Source organism: Bombina bombina, chromosome 1 (genome assembly GCF_027579735.1).
Source record: "Bombina bombina isolate aBomBom1 chromosome 1, aBomBom1.pri, whole genome shotgun sequence".
NCBI lineage: Eukaryota > Metazoa > Chordata > Amphibia > Anura > Bombinatoridae > Bombina > Bombina bombina.
In genome coordinates, this window is record NC_069499.1 from 1,239,515,531 (window position 1) to 1,239,540,834 (window position 25,304).

The following is a 25,304-nucleotide window of genomic DNA, read 5'->3' on the forward strand; positions in this document are numbered from 1 at the left end:
GATTCAGATACGTTGGCTTTTAAATTTAAACTAGAACACCTCCGCTTATTGCTCAGGGAGGTATTAGTTACTCTGGATGACTGTGACCCTATGGTGGTTCCAGAGAAATTGTGTAAAATGGACAAGTACCTAGAAGTTCCTGTTTACACTGATGTGTTCCCGGTCCCTAAGAGGATTGCGGATATCATTACTAGGGAGTGGGATAAACCAGGTATTCCCTGGAAAATGTTCCCCATATCTAACCACATACGGGACTCGTGGCAGACGGTCCCTAAGGTGGAGGGGGCTGTTTCTTCACTTGCTAAACGCACAACTATACCTATAAAAGACAGTTGTGCTTTCAAAGACCCTATGGATAAAAAAATTAGAGGGTTTACTTAAGAACCATCATGCAGTTAAAGTCCCTATGCTAGCCAAAGTGGGAGAAACCGTAAGAAGGCAGATATAAGCTTATCTCCAACCCCTTACTCAAAGCAATGAGAGACACAAGTAACAAAATAATTATTAAACAGTGCCCCAAGAGGCTCTTGATACCCCCTCACTGGAAGACTCCACCAGAGTACCATAACAGCCCAGCACATTGAGATGGACGCCGCCGTACTGAGCAAAAACGTAGGAGAGAGTGTGGGAGCGCTGAGGAGAAAGCTTTAAGAAAAGAAAAAAATAACTCCAGAGTGCCCATAGTGCTGTACAGTAGAAGCCCTCACGCAACAGCGCTAAACAAACTCTTTCTGATGCATGAGCAAGAAAAACACAGCTGCGCTAAAGCAATGCAAGGAATTCACTGCAGCCGAATTAAAAAAGATGCTGCTGTTAAGTAAACGTTACGCTGTGTCTCAGAGTATGCTGCGCTATCTCTCGAGGAATCCCCATATTAAAAATGTCCATTAACATCTAACACTGTTACATGTCAAATGTGAGCAACATATAAATCTATTCCTTTGCCCTGATAAACAAAAACCATTGTACCTGCTAAGAAGCCTGTGGGCTGTGTTAGTGTAAGGCAGAAACTCACCTATAAAAACACCCACTCTACTGTGATTACCCAGCAGCATATACCCTGCGTCAAGTAGATGAGCCCATCCTAGTTAGACATCACCAAATCAGGATCTTATCCAGGAGGTACCCTGACAAGGCTAACAGGAGGATGCTGCAGGACCAGTCCTATCAACACCCTCAGCAGAATTACTCTCACTGCCTATAATATTTCTCTACACCCCTCTGATGCCCTATTCTCTGTCCTCTGAAGGGGATAACAGGCCTTACAGCAGTCTGAACACCACTTTTCCACAAAGATATCAGAACCTCACTATTTAACCAGCATCAGGAGGTGGGAGGGATTAAAGCTCTTGGTATGTTGGGTAGTTTTTTCCTGCCTCCTAGTGGTGTTAAATCCCATATGCCAAGGCTCATGGACTCTCACCACATTATGAAAATAATAAACAGTCAAACAAGGGAAGAAATCATTCATATAATACTTGAGAATTGGTTTACATCCAAAATCCAATGGCAAAAAAAAAAAAAGAAGTTAAAATTAAGCCCTAACATGTTCTAAAAATCACTTGTCAAAGCAAGTAATCCAGCTAATGTGAAATGAGTTCAATCTAAAATGAAACATACCAGCTTTTTTCAATTTTATACCAACTTCTGGAAGCCCACAGTAAACCACATCACCCAATGCTTCCTAAAATGAAAACAGAAAGAAATCACAGTTTATCACAGTATGCAATTATGTTTATTATTTTACTGAGAAATGCAATGCCAATTCCATAGTGTCCTTGTTAATTTTTTTTTTTTTTTTTTTAACCAGACATAATGGAATTGGCATTGCCAATTTTGGGGGAGGGGGTAAGCAACAAAAAAATATCCAAGCTATAAGTGTATGACTAGTAAGTAATTAGGATTCTTCCTATATTTAATATTGGGCGGGCTTGTTCACAAAACCACAGGTTGTGACTCAATATATGTAAGCAGCAACTTATCACGTAAAAATGACAGTCCATAGATGCAATGTTTAGGGCCAGCTTAGGTCTTATAACGCATGTTGTATGTATGTTTTACAAACTCTAATAAAGTGCAGAGCTACTTGCTAGCATGAAATGCACTAGACTGCTTGTCATGTGCTAATGCTATACTATCTATATTTACTTTTAACAGAATTATGTTATGTTTTAGTTTATAGAGAAGAAAAATGTTTTACAATTTTAGATTATACCTCTTAGCTTTTTTAATATATATGTTTAAGGCATGATTGAAGACTAACAGCCCAAAACAAGTGCTGCTTTATTTATATAGATTATAGAGTAAGCGCAGACTCATTAACCCTTTCATGACATAGGCAATTGTTCAAGTTCTGAACGTAAACGAAACCTTGAATTTCAGCTATATGTCTTTTCAACCATAATTTACCCCTTTCACATTAAGTGCACCCACACTAATTATACATTGTTTTTTAGAGGACAGATAGGGCTTTCTTTTGGCATAAAAGATTTATTTCTAAACTATAATTTTATATCAAAAAAATCAAAGTAAGTGTGAGAAATTAAGACATTTTAAGCTTTCCAAATGATTTTATTGTGAATATCATCATCCTGATATATGTTACTGCAATAAAACACCCATACTTGTGTTTAGCGATGTCCCATGAGTATAACGATACCCCCCATGTACAGGTTTTCTGAGATTTCTGGAATTTACAAGGCCCAACATACGGCCTACCCATTTACATAGAAATCTGGCACATTCATTTTCTGGGCTTAAGTTGCCTTTCATACATTATAGCAGCCCAGGAATGAAAATGACCCCATCATGGCATACCATTTACAAAAGTAGACACCCTAGGGTATTCCAAAAGGGCCATGTCACGTCTTTTTGTGAAGCCCCTTAGTCACAACACCTGGCCAAATGTAGTTGTCATTTTTGTTGTATGCGTTTTTTACACAAACACTGCACTTTGGCTGTTTCTGTCATCAAGCTTTTATGTTTTACTGCTATAAAACACACATATTTGTGTTTGTCAATGTCCTACGAGTACAACAGTACCCCCCATGTACAGGTTTTACGGGGTTTACAGGAGTTACAGGGCCAAATATGGGGTCTGCCCATTTCAGTCTTTATGCATGGAAATTTGGCACCTTAATTTTCTGTGCCTATGTCCTCTTTGAGACATTATAGCAGCCCAGGAATGAAAATTACCCAATCATGGCATACCATTTTCAAAAGACGACACCCTAGGGTATTCCAAAAGGGCCATGTCACATCTTTTTGTGAAGCCCCTTAGGCATAACATCTGGCCAAATGTAGTGCTCATTTATTTTTAATGCATTTTTTGCACAAACACTGCACTTTGGCTGTTTCTGTCATCAAGCTTTTATGTTTTACTGCTATAAAACACACATATAAGTGTTTGTCAATGTCCTACAAGTACAACAGTACCCCCCATGTAAAGGTTTTATGGGGTTTACAGAAGTTACAGGGCCAAATATGGGGTCTGCCCATTTACATGAAAATTTGGCACATTCACCTTCTGGGCCTATGTCCTCTGAGACATTATAGAAGCCCAAGAATGAAAATAACCCCATCATGGCATACAATTTACAAAAGTAGACAACCAAGGGTATTCCAAAAGGGCCATGTCACAACTTTTTATGAAGCCCCTTAGTCACAACACCTGGCCAAATGTAGTGGTCATTTTTTTTTGTATGCGTTTTTTGCACAAATACTGCACTTTGGCTGTCTCTGTCATCAACCTTTTATGTTTTGCTGCTATAAAACACACATATTATTGTTTGTCAAGGTCCTACGAGTAAAACAGTACCCCCCATGTACAGGTTTTATGGGGTTTACAGAAGTTACAGTGCCAAATATGGGGTCTGCCCATTTCAGTTTTTATGCATGGAAATTTGGCACCTTAATTTTCTGTGCCTATGTCCTCTTTGAGACATAGCAGCCCGGGAATGAAAATTACCCCATCATGGCATACCATTTATAAAAGTAGACAACCCAGGGTATTGAAAAAGGACTATGTTTAGTCTTTGTTTGTAGCCACTTAGTCACAACATCTGGCCAAAGGTAATGTTCATATTTTAGTTTATCACAAAAACACTGCCTTTTTGCTGTTTATATCATCCTTTTACGTTTTACTGCTATAATACACCCATCTTTGTGTTCAGCGATGTCCCATGAGTATAACAATACCCCCTATGTACAGGTTTTATGTGGTTTTAGGAAGTTACAGCGCCGAATATAGGGTCTGCCAATTTGCATGGAAATTGGGCACATTGATTTTATGGACCTTTGTTGCCTTTGAGACAGTATGGCAGCGCAGGAATGAAAATTACCCCACCATGGCATACCATTTGCAAAAGTAGACAACCCAGGGTATTAAAAAAAGGACTATGTTTAGTCTTTTTTGTAGCCACTTAGTCACAAAACCTGGTCAAATTTAGTGGTCATAATTTTTATTTGCTTTTTTCACACAGACACTGCCTTTTTTCTATTAAGATCAACATCCTTATATTTTTTACTGCTATAATACACCCATATCTGTGTTCAGTGATCTCCCATGAGTGAAACAATACCCTTGCTTTAAGATCTGTGCAGATCTTCCCTTTGCACAGGTTTTATGTGGTTTTAGGAAGTTACAGGGCCCAATATAGGGTCTGCATAGAAATTTGGCACATTGATTTTCTGGACCTATGTTGCCTTTGAGACAGTATGGCAGCCCAGGAATGAAAATTACCCCCCTCATGACATACCATTTGCAAAAGTGGATAACTCAGGATATTCTAAAAGGAGTATTTTAGTTGTTTTGTATAACTTATAATGGCCTTAGAGTGGATGGGCTTAACATATAAAGGGACAGGACAAGGTCAGGGGATTTATGAAGTTAGGAATACAGAATAATAAAATAAAATAAATTAGGAACACATACAGATTGCTTTCAAATTAAAAGTTTAACTCTGTGTGATATATTCGAAAGCAATCAGTGATACAGAGGCCAGGTTGAGAGGGGCAGTCAGGGCAATGGTAACTAGAATCCCTCCTCCCTCCTTTTTTATAGCAGACTCTGCATCTTTTCTGGGGTTTTAATTTGAAGGCAGTGGGGGGGGTCCTAGTGGGAAAATGCCTGCCACAGAGTCGCTCAACATTTTCAGATTGAACAGTGGGAGGATTAGGGGTCTGGTTAAACAAAATATCAGATGTTACATTTAACACAAATTCCAAAAAAGTATAAGTTTTCCCTGTGCCTGTTTTTTGTACAGCACATATGCAGTATATTATGCATAATATAAAAGGCTACTTTTTTGTACCAAGTTCTAGTTTTTCTTTGAATTAGATATGGCTGCAGGCACCGGTCAGCTAAATCTACCCCCCCCCCCCATGTTTTTGTTGTACTCCACAATGCACTTTGGCTTTAGGATCTGTGCAGATCTTCCCTTTACAGACACTGGCAATGTAGCTTCATCATGCATTGTGGAGAGCATGTACACATCTTTTTTATCAGTGTACCGAAGGGCCAGTAGCTCATTGTGGCGTAAAAGCTGACGTTGGGCCCCTACTTTTTTTTTCCATATGTCAGCTTCTGGGGGAAACCTTTGTGATTTTTTCTTGTTGTGCCACAGGCCACAGTTTCAAAATAAAATAAAAATTTTAATAGCTCTGTGCTGGTGTAAAAATTATCGAGCCACAAATGGTACCCTTTATTTAGCAGGGGTAGTAGGAGATCCCACACAATTTTCCCACTTGTGCCAACTGAATCTGGGCAGCCAGGTGGATCCAAGTGGCTATCCTTTCCCTGGTAAATGCGAAATGCCCAGGTATACCCAGTACTGCATTCACAGAGCTTATAAAATTTTACCCCATAGCGGGACCTCTTGGATGGTATATATTGCTTGAAAAGCAATCTCCCCTTAAATTTCATGAGGGACTCATCAATGCAAATGTCCTGCTCAGGTATGTAAACTTCTTTAAATTTTTGGAACAGGTGGCTTATCAGGGGCCTTAGTTTATATAACCTGTCATGCAGGGGGTCATTTTTGGGGGGGCACTTGGTATTATCATTAAAATGGAGAAACCGCAGCAATTGTTCATATCTTTCCCTCTTCATAACCCCTGGAAAAAGAGGGGTAGCCAGGATGGGGTTCTGGCTCCAGTATGAACGAATGCTGGGTTTCTTCACAATCCCCATTATTAATGTCAGGGCCCAAAACTTTTTAATCTCTGGTATGTCAGTGGGGTGCCAGCTATTTTTTCTGACATACAGAGATTGGGGATTTTTGGACAGATACTGGCTGGCATATAAATTTGTTTGAACAACTATATGCTCAAACATGGTATCTGTCAGAATCAGGGACATATAGTTAATTGGTTCACATACTGGAACATCACTTGTGATGCCAGGAGTCTCAGTAAATTCTGGCATTTCTGGGGCAGTGAAATTTGGGGGTATCCAATTTTGGTCATTTGTGCGACGCCTCCTTTTAGGTGGCGGGCAGGGAGCACCAGATGTATCACTCAGGGGCTCTATATCTGATGCCGTAAGGGTTGCGCTGTCAGACACTCCCTGAATCTGCGGCAAGAATGGCATAAGCCTCTTCTGCTGAATAGCGTGCCATAAGGGATTTTTTTTCAATACAAATTCCCACTTCACCACCACCAATTCCCACTTCACCTTCCCCAAAATCACACTAAACCACCCCAATTACCACCTCCCAATTACCACCCACCCTATTCCCTCAGATTTCAAAAAAATAAATAAAAATTATGAGATAAGCAATAGGTCCAGCACAAGTAACAGTTCAGAGTTAGTTAGCAAAGTGCACGGTAGCCAGAGGGTCCTGCTCACCTCTCATATATAAATCCAAAAGGAAAAAAGTGAATGGCTCCAGCACTGTTTCTTTAAAAGTGAAAAAACCTTTATTAAAAGGTGACAAAATGAACAGACAGCAACGTTTTGGGTAACGCAGACCCTTAATCATGCATATTATAAACTAAAAAAACAAAAGGAACTGGGAAGGGTAGTGATTGGGAACAGCAGGGAAGGGGTTAATAATAACTTAAGATCCCCACAAATAAACTTTTGGGCACTGATCAAAGCCCTGACAGGCTGATCACTGTGATATTAGGCTGATCACAGTAGCAGCTCAGTGATCAGCAGCAAAAACAATATATATATATATATATATATATATATATTTGTAACCCCCACAAATAAACCCCCAACGCTTTTGATCAACACTGATCAAAGCCCTAACTGGATAATCAAGTTATATTAGGCTGATCACAGTAGCAGCTCTGTGATCAGCAGCAAAAAATATATATATATATATATATATATATATTTTATTTATATTTTTTTATATTTTTTTCCCTCTCTAGCACTACAAACACTAAACTGTCTTCCTCTCTCTCTCAGATCGCACTGAGAGCAGAGAGAAAGCGGATACACTTGCAACAGCCAATGATTCCACTCATTGGCTGCTACAGTATTACAGGGGACAATCGATACACCCCCTCCATGCCGATTGGATCCTGGGGGAGTGCCAGAGGTGCTAGGCACATTCCCCAACCGGATCCATAACAAACAAAATATCGGAGGGGGCACAGGAGCTGAAAACCGTTATGCCGTTCTATTCCGTCATAACGGCTCTAAAGCCCAGTGTAATTATGACGGAATGGAACGGCATAACGGCGTTAAAAGGTTAAAGGGACAGGGTACACTGGTAATCAGTCTCTGTAAACTGTCTCTGATGAAGCGCCACTAGAGGGCAGGAAACGCGTCAGACACCTTGTTTCTGCGTTTGTGAATTTCATTTCTTATGCAATAAATTTGCTAAGTTTGGCATTTATACTGTGTGCGGATCTTCTATTGTGGATATGATTTTGGGCGGATGGTTCCTGCACCCCAGAGCCTTGCACCTTGCCAGGATTGAGATCTAATCTGCTGGAGGACTCCGTGGCCGCTACTGCGGATGACGTCATTCCTATGGGACGTTGTTACAGTGGAGTGTATCGGTAGCTGTCGCAGCTACAACCTCTTTACTTACATTGGTAATCAACCTCACTCAGCATTATGTGTAAAATATACATAATACTATACTTGAAACAAAATATGTAAACAACTTTAAGAAAAAGTACTTCATTTTTCCCTTGTTTTTAGTGGGTCCAAGTGGCGATATAGGAACACCCTTTCCAAACAAGAAGTGTGTGAAGTGGATATGTCTCACTAACAATCGCTTGAAAAAAAAATAATCTATCACTCACACACGTGTGTACTACTGTGTGAGTATTTTAGTTTCTGTGAGTGTGTGCACGTGGTTGCCTGTGTTTTCTTGGGTGAACTATATGGCAGTAGTTTGGAAAGAATGTTATCAATTTGCAAGAGCAGTAGATGGCAGCACTGTTTCCTGCAAGTAGTGCTCTAGAGTCTAGACACCTACATAGGTATACCTTTAACAAAGAATATCATGGGAATGAAGCAAATTTGATTCAGAACTAAATTAGAAACTTTTTGTATGCTCAGTCTGAATTACAAAAGGGTTTCCTCTCATGGTGAAGCTGTGAATCTTTATACTAGTCGTTGCTACCTTGTAGTGAGTTTATTGTTGCATCATGTAACAGAAGCAGTGCACTTTCACAGATCTGTGACGTTGCTGGTTTTTTGATAGCTGTAACTTGTACTTTTGAGTTAGCTTGCACAATAGAAAGCAGAAGCTTTACCTTTTTTTTTTTTCCATACACAGTTTAAAGGTTACTTTACAAATCTACAAAGCCCTCAGGTGCTAAACTGAAGTGCACAATATGACTTGTCAAGAAGAAAAACAATATCACTAATCTGGGAATGTGCACCACTTCTATCACAGGGTACAAGAATACTTGGGAGTCGATTTATCAAAGGCTTCGCAAGCCTTTTGACCCCATACGACTGCAGGTTCTCACAAGAGAACCTGCACGCCGTACTTAACAAGCAGCGGCCAGACCGCTGCTTTCCTAACCTTTCACCACCTCTAAAGTGGTGAATTTCAATCTTCCCGGTATAGTCTGACCGGGGAGATTGACAGCTCCTGCCCGCACGTGATTGGCTGTGTGTGGGATTGCATGCGAGCGCAAATTAGCACTCGTGTTCAATGCTGAATTCGGCCAGATAAATCGCCCCCTTAAACTTCAAGATAGTGTCGTGTTGCCCAGTGTGAAACTGCAGCGCTTCACTAATCAGCAAAGGATTCAAATAAGAAAAGACTAAAATGTCACAAGAGGAAAAACAATATCATGGGTACTAGTAAGTATACTGCTGCTGTTGTACCAAACGAGCTACACAAGTGGTACAAACAAGATCTGGAAATCACACTATTCTCTACTCAGCACCATTTGAGGTATAATAAAAAAACTCTCCAAATATACTGCAAATAACTGAAAATTTAACACAAAAAACAATATATATATATATATATATATTTTTTTTTTTTTTTTTTTACTTCATAGAGAAAAATTACATACACAAAAAAAGTAACAAAAAACTTTAGCCATACATTTTACATACAAAGATACAATATCAGTAAACACAGAGTATTACTAATCTGGTACCATATTAAATCAGAGTATTGCTTATAATTCACACAAAAAAATATTCCACTCTCATCTACTAACAGCAGCCATTCTCTGCTTGACCTGCATTCAGTATTGTATTTAGTTTTTTTCAAACTATTGGACTATTTGTTTCTGTATGAAGAGCTCATGTTTGACAACCAAATGTTTCTATTTTTCAAAAAACATTTCAACCTGAGATTCTGCATTTAATCATATATCCCACTGTTCAATGAAGGGTTGTTTATGAAGTGCATTCTTACATTTTTTAAACAGGGGTGTTGAGAAGGTTTTCCCAATAGTATTTCAACCCATCAGAATGCAAGTATTGATGCCACTGCAGTAAAAGGGTCCAAGTTAGACAAACCGCACTATAGCAGGTGCAGGTGATGAGGGGCCACTGTAAACATCCCTAAATATGACAAAAAGAGCAAATGTCCACAGCTCCAAATTCAAAAAGAAATTCTTTGCTTTATTCTTTGCTTAGCAAAAGCATCAAGGCACACAAGAGCAACAAATGCAACGTTTTGGGTTATTCACCCTTAATCATGCTAATACAGGACACCTGTATGTTGCTCCTTATATACCATATCCATTAACTCTTACAATGCCATTTTATATCAAACACGTATCATGCTGCCACCTAGTGGCCAGTACAAAATATTTTTTTAAAAACATATTTAAATCCTTTGTAACAATAAAATAAAACAAGCTATATGTTTACCTTGTCAGAGATGGTCATATTTTAATTCAACATACATATATATTTTTTTACAGAAATACTGACATATCAATCTCTCTGTTGATACCCCTGGGTGTTAGTGTTTCTAATTTGTGAATCCCGAAAAATTCTTTACTTTTAAGTAGTAGTTCCCCATTTCCACCTCTTCTCAATGTACCCACACTATCAATAATTTGCCATCTCAACTGGGATATATTATGCCCTGCCTTAAGAAAATGACCGGCCACTGGTGCCTTCCTGTCACCACATCTTATGTTGGATATGTGTTGGCTGAGTCTGTCTTTGATTTTCCTTACGGTCTCTCCCAAATAAATTCTGTAACACATGAATTTTATCAAATAGATAAAATATGAAGATTAACATGTATAAAAAAACCTTTTATGTTTTTTTCGCTGTATGTACAAATTATTTCCCCTTTATTACCGAGTTACAGCTAGCACAGCCTAAGCAAGAGTATGTACCATTATTTTTAGAGGTGATATACTGTAACTTTGATGTCCTTTCTTGCTGGTCCCTATATCATTTTTAACCACCAAATCTTTTATATTTGGAACACGTCTATATGCCATAAGGGGATATGCTAAAAAACTTATTTCCTTATTACATTTTTTTTAGGGTGTGCCAATGTTTTTTTATAATCTGATATATTTGACTATACTGATTTTATTGTGCGACACATACTAATCTGTAATTTTCCTTCTTGGGTTTCCATACCATTTCATTTACTTCTTATTTTTTTCTGCCTCAACAAGCTTAGAAGGATAACCCCGCTGAGTAAATCTATTTGCCATTTCACTTAATCTCTGATCCACCAAAGAACTCTCACTCTCTATTTTTTGTGCCCTCATCATCTGGCTTCGAGGGAGAGAGTTCTTTAGTTTATCATGATGAAAACTCAGATAGTTCAACAGAGAATTTCTATCAGTAGCCTTTCTGTATATATCAATATTTAAAATGCCCGTAACCTCATCCTTGTACACTTCTGTGTCCAGGAATGCTATCCTTACTTCACTGAAATTTAAAGTAAATTTCAATCCCTGTACAGCCCCATTGAGCTGTTCTACAAATGCCATAAGGGATCCAATGTCGCCCCACCACACGCCAAACACGTCATCTATGAAGCGCCACCAGGCTGCTCCATATTGTAAGAAACTATTCTCATAGACAAATTTGTTTTTAAAACAACTCATAAAAATGTTGGCACATGATGGGGCCACATTGGACCCCATAGCATTTCCTTTCAGCTGTAAATACCACTGGTCATCAAATAAAAAGTAATTATAAAAACTATTCTCAGAAGCTCTTCAAAAAATTGTAAATGTGCTTTATTGTAAATGTTTTTGCCATAGTTGACATAGTGGCTCCTATACCACTAATGCTTGATTGAGGTGTACATTCTACCAACATCTATAGAATGTATTTTGTGTTGTCCAGTGGGAGATTTTTAAGTTTTTCTATGAAATCATTGGTGTCTTATGTAAGAGGATGCTTTAATGACCTCCGGTTATAAATTTTATTCAAGTATACTGCTATATTACTAAAGACTGATTTCACACCAGCAACTATATGGCGTCCCGGGGTCTATTGGCATTTTTGTGCACTTTGGTTACCGTATATATTATTGGCCACTCTATGTACAAATACCATGCAAGTTTGTTTTTTTTAGCAATTAAACCCCTATTGAGAGCTTTGTCAAGTACACTCTTAATTTCTTTTTGAATTTTGAATAAAGGATTATGGGGGGAGGGTCCAATAAGTCTCTTTATCATATAATTGGCATTTAATTTATCCGATGTAATAATCCTTATCTAAGACAATGGTTGCTCCACCCTTGTCTGCCCCCCTCACTATGAAATTCTCATCCAATAGTGTGGTAATTGCTTGAGACTGTTCTTTAGATATATGATGTTTAAATCTCCAGGATTTCTTTTTAACCTTAGATTTAAATTTTTCTAAATCACTGGAATCCAGTCTCATGTATGTTTCCACACTATTATTGCTTGATGGTGGTACGAAGTTGCTTTTTTTTATGTAGCCCTACTGCATTTAAATTTAAATTCAAATTCTAACTGTTACTTATATCTTTATTTATACATGACATTTGTGTTTCATCAGAAAAAAAATGCTTTTAATCTTAAGGACCTAAACATATTTTTTATCTCAAAGAAATCAGTCCTTAGATAGACCATTAGTCCTTTGTCCAGCATTTGGTACTCACTGTCTGTTAAGGTGCAGGTCGAAATATTAATTACGGTTGATTCTTCTTGGATTGATGTTTTTTCTTGGCTGTCTCCCTCCTCGGTCGATTTGGGTGTCCAGCCCCTCCACTTGTGCTTGCGGCCTCCTCTGTGACGTTTTGCAGCCTCCTCTGTGTCGTTTTGCAGCATACTTCCCTCGTCGCTGGAAAACTTGATCCACTTGAGCTATCAGTGCTGGTAGAGCTTCAATGATCATCCCTGGCTTGTTGGTGTACCGGGTAACATCGGCCGGATCTACTTGATTGGCTCGTATCCCTCCGCCGCCAGGTCTTGGTCTCATTACGCCACCTGTATAGGTTTCCTTGGGCGTAATTCATTTAATCTCTTTGGAACTTTTGCCTCTTATGATCCTGCAGCGCCTTTTTGATGGCTGCAGTCTTCTCATCCACCTCTGATTTTCCTTTTCGAACTCCTCCTCTGATAGCATTTGTTTAAGTTCCTCCTGGCCTTTGTCAATTATTACTTGCTGCTTTTCTATTTCTTTTTGCAGCGCTTCCACTGTTAATACAATGTCATATGAGCACTTATTTAGAATGGCTTCAAATTTTTGGCAGTATTCCACATTATGCTTTAACAATGTTGGTTGGGTACTCAGGCGCAGCCCCCTAGGGATTCTTTTCACCATATAATACTTGGCAAGGGTTATACTGTGTAGCTCCCATACCATATTTCTCTTTTTCAATTTTTCATATTCTTGGCTATTGCGCTCCACTGGTGCCTATTTTAAAAAGTCCCTGGACCCTCGTACCAAGGTGATGATACGGGCAGCATCCACCTCTGTATAGGCAAACATTTTGGTGCCATCCGTCTTATGGCTATTATCCATAGTGCTTTTAAATCTTCAAGGTAAGTGCAGGTATGTCTTGCAGTAAAGTTCAATAATACAGTCCAAGTTCGACAAACAGCACTATACCTGGTGCAGGTGATGAGGGGCCACTGCAAACACCCCTAAATATGACAAAAAGAGCAAATCTCCACAGCACCAAAATTTGTCTATGAGAATAGTTTATTTTTACAATATGGAGCAGCCTGGTGGCGCTTCATAGATTACGTGTTTGGCGTGTGGTGGGGCGACATTGGATCCCTTATGGCATTTGAAGAACAATTCAATGGGGCTGTACAGGGATTGAACTTTATTTTACATTTCAGTGAAGGATAGCATTCCTGGACACAGTTGTACAAGGATGAGGTTACAGGCATTTTAAATATTGATATATACAGAAAGGCTACTGATAGAAATTCTCTGTTGAACTGAGTTTTCATCATGATACACTAAAGAACTCTCTCCCTCGAAGCCAGATGATGAGGGCACAAAGAATAGTGAGTGAGAGTTCTTTGGTGGATCAGAGATTAAATGAAATGGCAAATAGATTTACTCAGCGGGGTTATCCTTCTAAGCTTGTTGAGGCAGAAAAAAATAAGAAGTAAATGAAATGGTATGGAAACCCAAGAAGGAAATTACAGATTAGTATGTGTCACACAATACAATCAGTATAGTCAAGAAATATCTCAGGTTATAAAAACACAACATTGGCAAATCCTAAAAAAATGAAATAAGGAAATAAGTTTTTCAGCAATATCCCCTTATAGGCGTTTTCCAAATATAAAAGATTTAGTGGTAAGCAACCTTACTTACTGATTGACTACATTTCCTCAGAAACCGCAGAGGATATGAAGGAAGCGATGTCTTGCAACGTAACTCCAGGTGGAGTAAGAGAGGAAGCGTAGGGCACTGGATGTGTGGACGATACATTTTGGGACATTTGAGGAGAAAGCTGCGGCATATCTTGAACATTGTCAGAAGACTCCTGAACAGTATCCGCCTTAGACAATGTTGGCTCAGAAAAAAGTCTATCCCTATAATGTAAAGTTCTCTCAATACATGAGGATTGGTGGTTCCACATTAGAATCAAAACATAAACATGTAACATTTTGCAGGGCCTCTTGGTCTATCTTTATTCACCAACAGAATAAATAGATAAACTAATATTTTATTTAGAAAATACCCCACACAAAAAAAACGTTACTGTTCCTTTAAATTTTAAAATGAAACTGCTTTATTTTTCTGCAACAAAATAATAAAGTATGACTAAAAACACTCCGGACAACCTCTACACCCCAGCTTTTCTGAGGTGCTTACCTGCCTAACACCAGAGTGAATATTCTGCTAGATGAACCGGACTCAACTTCTATTTCCTGTCAATTGAAGTCCAGTATCCGCAATACTGCTAAAATCTGTGACAAAGCTTTCTCCGCTCCATAACATAGGAACTATATGGTAAAAAGGTACGCAACAGAATTTACCACCTCAGCTAACCCTGCCCATCATGGGTGTTACAAGATTAACCTCCCATACGGCCAAATGTAATGTAAAGCCGTCGGATATATACAAAAGTAAAAAACACCACCTCTGAGCCTGCTCTCCTCGTCCCCAGTGCCTGTCATTACTGCCCATAATAAAATGATTCCCTAAGTAATAGGAGGATGCCTTTTGTCCCAGTAGTACTTTTAAAGTGCCATCTTTTATTCTGTATACGCTCCCAGAAAATAAAAAGTTAGCACTTACCTTTAGAAATCTGCCCGGCAGCAGGGCAGCTCACTAGGTTTGAGAGGCATGTTCCCTCACATGGACCTGTGGAAAGAAAAACGCAAAGACTGAGTAATCTTACTCAGGCTTTTGAAGTTAGGGCAGCATTAAAGTGAAAGTAAACCCTAGCTTTGTACAAACGCTAGGATTTACTATTGAAACAAATAAAGGGCAGAAAGCTCCTTTATTTGATTCAATCACTTGCCGCTCTTAGCTCCTACAGCAGAGCACGGCTAAAAAAAATTTGGGCCAAGAGGTGACGTTTTCACCTCTTAGCCAGTAGCAGTGCGGTAAAACCGGCTCCCATGGGAGCCAAGCCAGATTTACCGCACTGCTATTGGCTAAGAGGTGAATACGTCACCTCTTAGCCAAAAAATTTTTTAGCCGTGGGCTGCTGTAGCAGCTAAAGACGGCAATCGATTGAATCAAATAAAGGAGCTTTCTACATGAAGTATCTTATACTTCATGAATGAAAGTGCCCTTTATTTGTTTCAACAGTCAACCCTAGCGTTTATACAACGCTAGGGTTTACTTTCACTTTAAATATATGGAAGGCGCAGTGACGATTATACCCCACAAGTTCCCATTGCTTGAAAGCCACCACTGCTCTACTGAAGAGACTGATATGGACTACATCCTAGGACAAAGTAGCACAATCTTGCACCACTTAAAAATAATAACGATTTTGTTGGAAATCCTGATCCCTCTAATTGTTAGGTATTGTGATATAGCAAAATATAATTGCATATACAATGCCACGCTAAAATTTGATCTATTCTTTTTATCTGAGACAGTAAATCTTTGATCCTCATATGAGGCACATTTTAAGAAAGAGGATTAACAGTTTGAAACGTAAACACAATATAATTAAAAGTGCTGCCATTGCTAGCTTTTAGTGCAGACTAGACAATTATTAATACAGTATCTGATAAAGAAATGCACTGGGATCAGAACAAATGTAAAATAATGAAGACTACAAAGAATATTTTGTTTTAGCTACTGCACTGGAAGGTTTACAGATCTCAAAGATCACGGACAGGTAAAGTGTGAACAAACAAACCTGAGCATATTTGCTGATCCCTACAGTTCCAATCCCGTTTTCAACAGATATCCACTCATGCTTATCTGTGAATTTGCGCGCTGTAATGAAAACAGATAAAACAAGATTATAAAAATAGAAATGAGATGTGCAACCGTACTCAAATGTCTTTTCATGTAAACACATTGCAAAATGTTTAGAGATAGCTAAGCAGGGCTGTGAAGTCAGAACACAAAACCTATCACTTCAAAAAAGCTCAATATGCACAGATAATATTATGGTCAACTAATATAGTAAAGGTTACCATAAGAAGTGTTATCGTCTAAATTATCAGGTTACTTTTTAGATGTATAACCTTATAGCTTTACATGTATGGCTTTTTACATTTGTAATATGAAGTGATATAAATGTAATGAAACTGAATATTGGCTTTTGACAGTAATAAAATAAACACTACTGAGAATATAAATTAATAGGTTGCAATTTTCAGGGAATATATTGTTACGATACCAGATTGCCCAAGGGGTTACGTGCCAACAGGGCCGCCATCAGGGGGTGACAGGGGTGACTCCTGTCAGGGGCCCAATGAGCCAGGGGGGCCCCATGAGGCAAGAACTAAAAAAAAAAAAAAAATTTTTTTTTTTTTTTAATTTGGGCAGCCACCAGTGGGTACTACAGCAGTGTGCTAATTGAGCATGGGAAATGTTATTACAAGGAGTAAAGTATTATCATTTGAGAGGATTTCTTAGTGTGCACTAAACCACTATGCGCAGTGTGAGACAGACTTGGCACTTTGTACAGTGTGTACCTGGGTCAGACGGCAGATCACTTTCATTTGCAGAGGAGCTAGTACTTACTTAGCAAATGTTTTTTATTTCTTTGTGCAATTTTGGATTGTAACTTCAGTGTGGTAGTAGTTGTTTGGTGGGGCTAGGGGTCCATAAAAACACATTTTTTTAGCAGCAGTGTATTTATGATTATTTGACAATGCTGTAGAAATTCTATATTTAAAACCATGCAGAAATGTTTCCTCCTTAATACACAAATGGTAGATGCCCTTTTGGCAGATATGCATTATATATATATATATATATATATATATATATATATATATATATATATATATATATATATATATATATATATATATATATATATATATATATATATATATATATATATATATATATATTAATTACATTCCAGTTTACTGCCCCTTTATGCAAGGAGGCATTTTATCTAAGATTTTTACATCTGCATAAAATTTTATACTCTCAGACTAAGATTTCTCAGTGTTTGAAATGAGACAGGTTAACTTAAAACTGTTCAGTTTACACTACAGCTGACTTAATTTTGAAATACATACCAACAAGCCTAAATCCTGCATTTAACCAGATCTAATGGTATGAGTACCACAACTTATGGTCCCACCAAGACAATATAGAGTACAGCATTTTCAAAATCCATAAGTACAGCTGACAGCTGGGAAAATTTGTACACTATATTTGAAGTGGTGCTCTTGGTTGGGGAAAATGGGGAAAAACAAACATATGTCAACCTTTTAAAGGTACTTTTCTTCATCTAGCCATCTACCCAGCTCATTAATGTACAATTTTGAATTCACAGAATTATTTTTGTTTGCACATTTACAAATATGATTCTTTCAAAAGTGATCTCTTAATTTCTATTTTTTTTATCATGCATGTCACACACTGTTGATTTAGGGCATGCAAGGTGCATACATGTTTCCTCCTGTGAGTGTTTCTGTGGGTGTCTGTGTTTATGTATTTGTACTTTGGTTTGTTTATCTAGGAGTGTGTATGCATTTTTTATCTGTGGGTCTCTCTGTGAGGGTGGGTGTGTATGTCTTTGTGCATTTTCTGTGGATGTCTGTGAGGGTGTGTGCATATGTCTTTGAGCTTTTTCTGTGGGTGTCTCTGTGAGGGTGTGTGTATGTTTGTCTTTGTGTATTTTCTCTGGATGCCTCTGTGAGGGTGGGTGTGTATGTGTGTTTTCTGTGGATGTCTCTGTGAGGGTGTGTGTGTGTGTATGTATGTATGTATGTCTGTTTTCTGTGGATGTCTCTGTGAGGGTGTGTGTTTTATGTGGGTGTCTCTGTGAGGGTGTGTGTATGTCTTTGTGTGTTTTCTGTGGATGTCTCAGTGAGAGTGTGTGTATGTATGTCTTTCTGTGTTTTTTATGTGGTTGTCTCTCTGTGTGTGTGTGTGTATGTCTTTGTGTGTTTTCTGTGGGTGTCTCTGTGTGTGTGTGTATGTCTTTGTGTGTTTTCTGAGGCTGTCTCTGTTGGTGTTTCCTTGGGTGTATGTGCAAGTTTGAGTTTGTGTGTGTGTGTCCATTGTCTGTTCCTTTTTAGGACATTTTGACCTTACTACTAATTATTCACATCTTTCTACAGACTTTGAGACTAGCAAGACCTTTCCGGAAGTAACCAATCCACCATTTAACCTTTAAATTATTGTTTAGGCAGTTCAGGGCCCTTCCTTTCAGCCACTGCATGCTATTGTCATAATTTAGTTGTCATCTTCCTTTACAAAAAGATAATCAGAACTCCATATTTTGTTTTCTAAGAATGGTTAACTGCAAGGAAAACAGAAACAGAGGCGCCACATTCGTCTGTATATATACATTTTTACCAATTTTTATTTTAATTATTTTCTACTTAACATTTTTTAAATTTATAATTCTATTTTTCCATTTTATATATATGGTGTGATCAGTGGCACACCGATTTTATTACTATTTCAGTGGCACACTGTTTTCATCATTTTTTTACCTCTAGTTACTAGCGCCTCCTATAGGGGACTTGTGGTATTAATATTAGTATCACAAATATCCCAGAAAATATATTTTGTTTTCTAAATCTCCTTTTTTTTTTTTTACAAAACTGTAGTTTACCTTATTACTTGTCAGGTCAATGTAAACAAGTGCTAAGTGTCTGTTTGGGTGTCTGTGTCTGGGTGTGTTTCTTTGCGTGTCTGCTAGAGTGTCTATATGTGAATCCTTATGTGTGTTTGTGTGTTTCAGTGTATGAGTGTGTTTGTGTGTGTGTGTGTATGTCACTACCATTATAACATTTCCAAGTTTAAATAGACAATTAAAAATAAAGTGCATATACGTTTTAGTCACTTGATCAAAAATTGCACATGTCAAAGGAAGGGGGGGGGGGGGCCCTGATCAATGGTTGAGTCAGGGGCCCCAAAATTTCTAGTGGCGGCCCTGCGTGCCAATGTGCAGATTGAAGACTTTAGAACTTTACTATACAACATACACCAACAAGGGGCTTCATTTGTTAGGATAAAACTGAAGATGTAATCACCAGACTAGCAATTCTAGTCACAAGAAATCAGTAATGATGATAATGAATGCACCCTGTATATTTCTGAAGGATAAAGAACCTTTCGCTAACTGGATTTAAAAGATAAATGCAAAACAATGCAATGTATACTGACATTATTACTGGGACTAACACTGACATCTGCAGTCTGAGGAAAGAAAGCCAATGTGCCTAGAAGGATATGGCTGCACCTCACTGACAAGGACCATAGGAGGCCGAAATGATTGTCTGGGGTTACCATGTCCCTTGTTCAGAGGAGAATTGTCTGGTATTTTGGGGCTAGACTCACCCACTTAGGTAGAATCAGACTGATATATTTCATGAACAATTCTCCTCTATGAAAAGAACAATTGAGCTAAAGAAGCTAATTACAGGTGGCCACATGAACATAGAACAAGCCACCGAGCTATTTGTTTCTGGCATATTTCTTCTCTATGTGTCTGCAGTCTAAAGCCCAGATTGGCTCCTACAAATAACGCAAGTATTGGGTGCAGTTTTGCTATTGACAAACAACTGCTGTAAAAAAAGATCTTTTGTTTTAAAAAGTTTATATATGGTAAAAATGTAAATCTATAGGAACACAACATAAACATCTTGTAATTGCAAGTTATTTACTGGCCCTTTAATATGCAAAGTACAGAAATTGCAAACAGTATTTAGGGATCCAAAGGGTAGATCACAACACCAAGGCATATCCATTAATTACTTGGACTTACATTTTATACGATAGGTCATACATATGGGAAGGGTCTTTAACAGACACAAAAATACCAAATACAGTATCCCCAAAAAGCAGGATATTATTAAAATAACTAAGTGCTGACATAGGGACCATCTTGGATAATACGGTGTACCTATCTTTGACACCCTGGACTTGGGACAAGTACATCAGGTACTAAAAGATATGGGTACAATTTTGTGGTGGGGAGTACAATAAGAAAATAGCTGGCAGCAAACTGCACAAATGCCTAGACTACACAGAAAAATTACAGGCAGACAATAAAAGGCTGGAGCCATCATAATGACAAGATTCGTGCCCCTTAACCCTTAAAGCCAATACAACATATATATGTACCGCATGCTTCAGCAGTCTTGGCTGTTAAGTTACAGCCGAGCTGGTGTTCCTGAGCTCATGGCATCTTTCATCATATGGAACTGGATCACGATCGGTGCTCTGGTTTCATATGAAGCCAGATGGTTATGGACAGTAACACCATGGACGATCTAGCAATGGATGGAGGAGGGAGGGAGTGGGATGGCCCTACACGGCAGAAAATAAAAATAAAGGGAGAGGGAGGGATTTGGAACTACACTACAGAAAAAGGTGGGGGTCCCTAACTAATGATCGCTGGGGGGGGGGGGGGGGGCACTACACTATAGGCAAAAAAAATAAAGTACTAAAGATGGCCGCAAGTAGTGGAAGGGTTAGAGAGCTATATGGGGGTTTAGGGAGGTGGTAGGAGGATCACTACACTGCAGAAAAAATAAATATAAAAACTAAACTGCATACTAGAAGTCTATTTGCCATTACCTAAGATGGTGGTGACCAGTGAGGGAGGGATCAGGGGGTGGGAAGGTAATCTCTACACTAAAGCTAAAATAAACCTTTCATGCTACCTGTTTAACCCCTTAACTGCCGGGAATAATAGAAGTGTGGTGCGCAAATGCAGTTAGCGGCCTTCTAACAACCAAAAGCAATGGCAAAAGTCATGTATGTCTGCTATTTCTGAACAAAGGGGATCCCATAGAAAATTTTACAATCATTTGTGCCATGATTGCACAAATGGTATGTAAATTGCAGTGAGAAAACTAAAGTTTGAGAAAAAGTTAAAGGGACAGTCTAGTCCAAAATAAACTTTCATGATTCAGATAGGGCATGTCATTTTAAATAACTTTCTAATTTACTTTGATCACCAATTTTGCTTTGTTCTCTTGGTATTCTTAGTTGAAAGCTAAACCTAGGAGGTTCATATGCTAATTTCTTAAACCTTAAAGGCCCCCTCTTATCTGAATGCATATGACAGTTTTTCACCACTAGAGGGTGTTAGTTTATGTGTGTCATATAGATAATATTGTGCTCACGCCTGTGGAGCTACCTAGGAGTCAGCACTGATTTGCTAAAATGCATGTCTGTCAAAAGAACTGAAATAAGGGGGCAGTTTGCAGAGGCTTAGATACAAGGTAATTCACTGAGGCAAAAAGTATAGTAAAGTCCAAATTAAACTTTCATGGTTTAGATAGGGCATATAATTTTAAAAAACTTTCTAATTTACTTTTATCATCAAATTTGCTTAGTTCTCTTGTTATTCTAAGTTGAAAGCTAAACCTAGATAAGATAAGCTAATTTCTAAGCCCTTGAAGGCCGTCTGTCAGCTGAATGCATTTGACAGTTTTTAACAGCTAGAGGGCGTTAGTTCATGTGTTTCATATAGATAACATTGTGCCCATGCACGTGAAGTTATTTTAGAGTCAGCACTAATTGCCTGAAATGCAAGTCTGTCAAAAGATCTGAGATAAGGAGGCTGTCAGAAGATGCTTAGATACAAGGTAATTACAGAGGTAAAAAAGTGTATTTCTATAACTGTGTTGGTTATGCAAAACTAGGGAATGGGTAATAAAGGGAGTATCTATCTTTTAAAACATAAAAATTCTGGTGTAGACTGTCCCTTTACATTTTTTTTTATTTGATGACATTTGGCAGTGAAATGGTGGCATGAAATATACCAAATTAGGCCTAGATCATTTGTTTGTGTTGTCTACTAAAAACATATATATTTGACAAATAAGAAGAAGAAAAAAGGCTCTATTTCTGTTTCAATGGAGGCAGGAGGTAGTATTGATATTTACAAATAATAATAAAAATAAAAAAATGAATAACTATTCAGAAAGCTGGTGGCAAAACACTTGAAATTGAGGCATACACCATTTAAAAACAGTTATATGGAAGAAGAGACACAAATACTTGGGAACAACTCCCTCTGGACATTAAAATAAAAATCCAGTGTCTCAGAAAAAGGACGCGTTTGGAAACAGAGATATTGGTCCTATATCTAGGTGACAACTACATTGAAACAAGATAAATGAAAGAATTGCTAGACACTAAAATCTGTTCTATCAGACACTAAAATCTGTTCTATCAAGTTTACTTGTGTATTTGAAATAGCTGGTTTTGCTCTGTGAAAAAACAGAATTTATGTTTACCTGATAAATTTCTTTCTCCAACGGTGTGTCCGGTCCACGGCGTCATCCTTACTTGTGGGATATTCTCTTCCCCAACAGGAAATGGCAAAGAGCCCAGCAAAGCTGGTCACATGATCCCTCCTAGGCTCCGCCTACCCCAGTCATTCGACCGACGTTAAGGAGGAATATTCGCATAGGAGAAACCATATGGTACCGTGGTGACTGTAGTTAAAGAAAATAAATTATCAGACCTGATTAAAAAACCAGGGCGGGCCGTGGACCGGACACACCGTTGGAGAAAGAAATTTATCAGGTAAACATAAATTCTGTTTTCTCCAACATAGGTGTGTCCGGTCCACGGCGTCATCCTTACTTGTGGGAACCAATACCAAAGCTTTAGGACACGGATGAAGGGAGGGAGCAAATCAGGTCACCTAAATGGAAGGCACCACGGCTTGCAAAACCTTTCTCCCAAAAATAGCCTCAGAAGAAGCAAAAGTATCAAACTTGTAAAATTTGGTAAAAGTGTGCAGTGAAGACCAAGTCGCTGCCCTACATATCTGATCAACAGAAGCCTCGTTCTTGAAGGCCCATGTGGAAGCCACAGCCCTAGTGGAATGAGCTGTGATTCTTTCGGGAGGCTGCCGTCCGGCAGTCTCGTAAGCCAATCTGATGATGCTTTTAATCCAAAAAGAGAGAGAGGTAGAAGTTGCTTTTTGACCTCTCCTTTTACCTGAATAAACAACAAACAAGGAAGATGTTTGTCTAAAATCCTTTGTAGCATCTAAATAGAATTTTAGAGCGCGAACAACATCCAAATTGTGCAACAAACGTTCCTTCTTTGAAACTGGTTTCGGACACAGAGAAGGTACGATAATCTCCTGGTTAATGTTTTTGTTAGAAACAACTTTTGGAAGAAAACCAGGTTTAGTACGTAAAACCACCTTATCTGCATGGAACACCAGATAAGGAGAAGAACACTGCAGAGCAGATAATTCTGAAACTCTTCTAGCAGAAGAAATTGCAACTAAAAACAAAACTTTCCAAGATAATAACTTAATATCAACGGAATGTAAGGGTTCAAACGGAACCCCCTGAAGAACTGAAAGAACTAAATTGAGACTCCAAGGAGGAGTCAAAGGTTTGTAAACAGGCTTGATTCTAACCAGAGCCTGAACAAAGGCTTGAACATCTGGCACAGCTGCCAGCTTTTTGTGAAGTAACACCGACAAGGCAGAAATCTGTCCCTTCAGGGAACTTGCAGATAATCCTTTTTCCAATCCTTCTTGAAGGAAGGATAGAATCCTAGGAATCTTAACCTTGTCCCAAGGGAATCCTTTAGATTCACACCAACAGATATATTTTTTCCAAATTTTGTGGTAAATCCTTCTAGTTACAGGCTTTCTGGCCTGAACAAGAGTATCGATAACAGAATCTGAGAATCCTCGCTTCGATAAAATCAAGCGTTCAATCTCCAAGCAGTCAGCTGGAGTGAAACTAGATTCGGATGTTCGAACGGACCCTGAACAAGAAGGTCTCGTCTCAAAGGTAGCTTCCAAGGTGGAGCCGATGACATATTCACCAGATCTGCATACCAAGTCCTGCGTGGCCACGCAGGAGCTATCAAGATCACCGACGCCCTCTCCTGATTGATCCTGGCTACCAGCCTGGGGATGAGAGGAAATGGCGGGAACACATAAGCTAGTTTGAAGGTCCAAGGTGCTACTAGTGCATCCACTAGAGCCGCCTTGGGATCCCTGGATCTGGCCCCGTAGCAAGGAACTTTGAAGTTCTGACGAGAGGCCATCAGATCCATGTCTGGAATGCCCCACCGGTGAGTGACTTGGGCAAAGATTTCCGGATGGAGTTCCCACTCCCCCGGATGCAATGTCTGACAACTCAGAAAATCCGCTTCCCAATTTTCCACTCCTGGGATGTGGATAGCAGACAGGTGGCAGGAGTGAGACTCCGCCCATAGAATGATTTTGGTCACTTCTTCCATCGCTAGGGAACTCCTTGTTCCCCCCTGATGGTTGATGTACGCAACAGTCGTCATGTTGTCTGATTGAAACCGTATGAACTTGGTCCTCACTAGCTGAGGCCAAGCCTTGAGAGCATTGAATATCGCTCTCAGTTCCAGAATATTTATCGGTAGAAGAGATTCTTCCCGAGACCAAAGACCCTGAGCTTTCAGGGATCCCCAGACCGCGCCCCAGCCCATCAGACTGGCGTCGGTCGTGACAATGACCCACTCTGGTCTGCGGAATGTCATCCCTTGTGACAGGTTGTCCAGGGACAGCCACCAACGGAGTGAGTCTCTGGTCCTCTGATTTACTTGTATCTTTGGAGACAAGTCTGTATAGTCCCCATTCCACTGACTGAGCATGCACAGTTGTAATGGTCTTAGATGAATGCGCGCAAAAGGAACTATGTCCATTGCCGCTACCATCAACCCGATCACTTCCATGCACTGAGCTATGGAAGGAAGAGGAACGGAATGAAGTATCCGACAAGAGTCTAGAAGTTTTGTTTTTCTGGCCTCTGTTAGAAAAATCCTC

The 25,304-nt window shown here is 39.0% G+C and overlaps 1 protein-coding gene across 1 annotated transcript in view; it reads right to left on the minus strand.

Moving 5' to 3' along the window:
- Positions 1-25,304, minus strand: part of GCSH (glycine cleavage system protein H) — a gene marked incomplete at its 5' end in the record, with an annotated part of 59,651 nt that overhangs the window by 17,541 nt on the left and 16,806 nt on the right. Inside the window, 2 exons of the mRNA XM_053700644.1 lie at positions 1,621-1,684; positions 16,233-16,312. Of these exons, the coding sequence (XP_053556619.1) occupies positions 1,621-1,684; positions 16,233-16,312 (144 nt within the window). The remainder of the gene's footprint in view (positions 1-1,620; positions 1,685-16,232; positions 16,313-25,304) is intronic.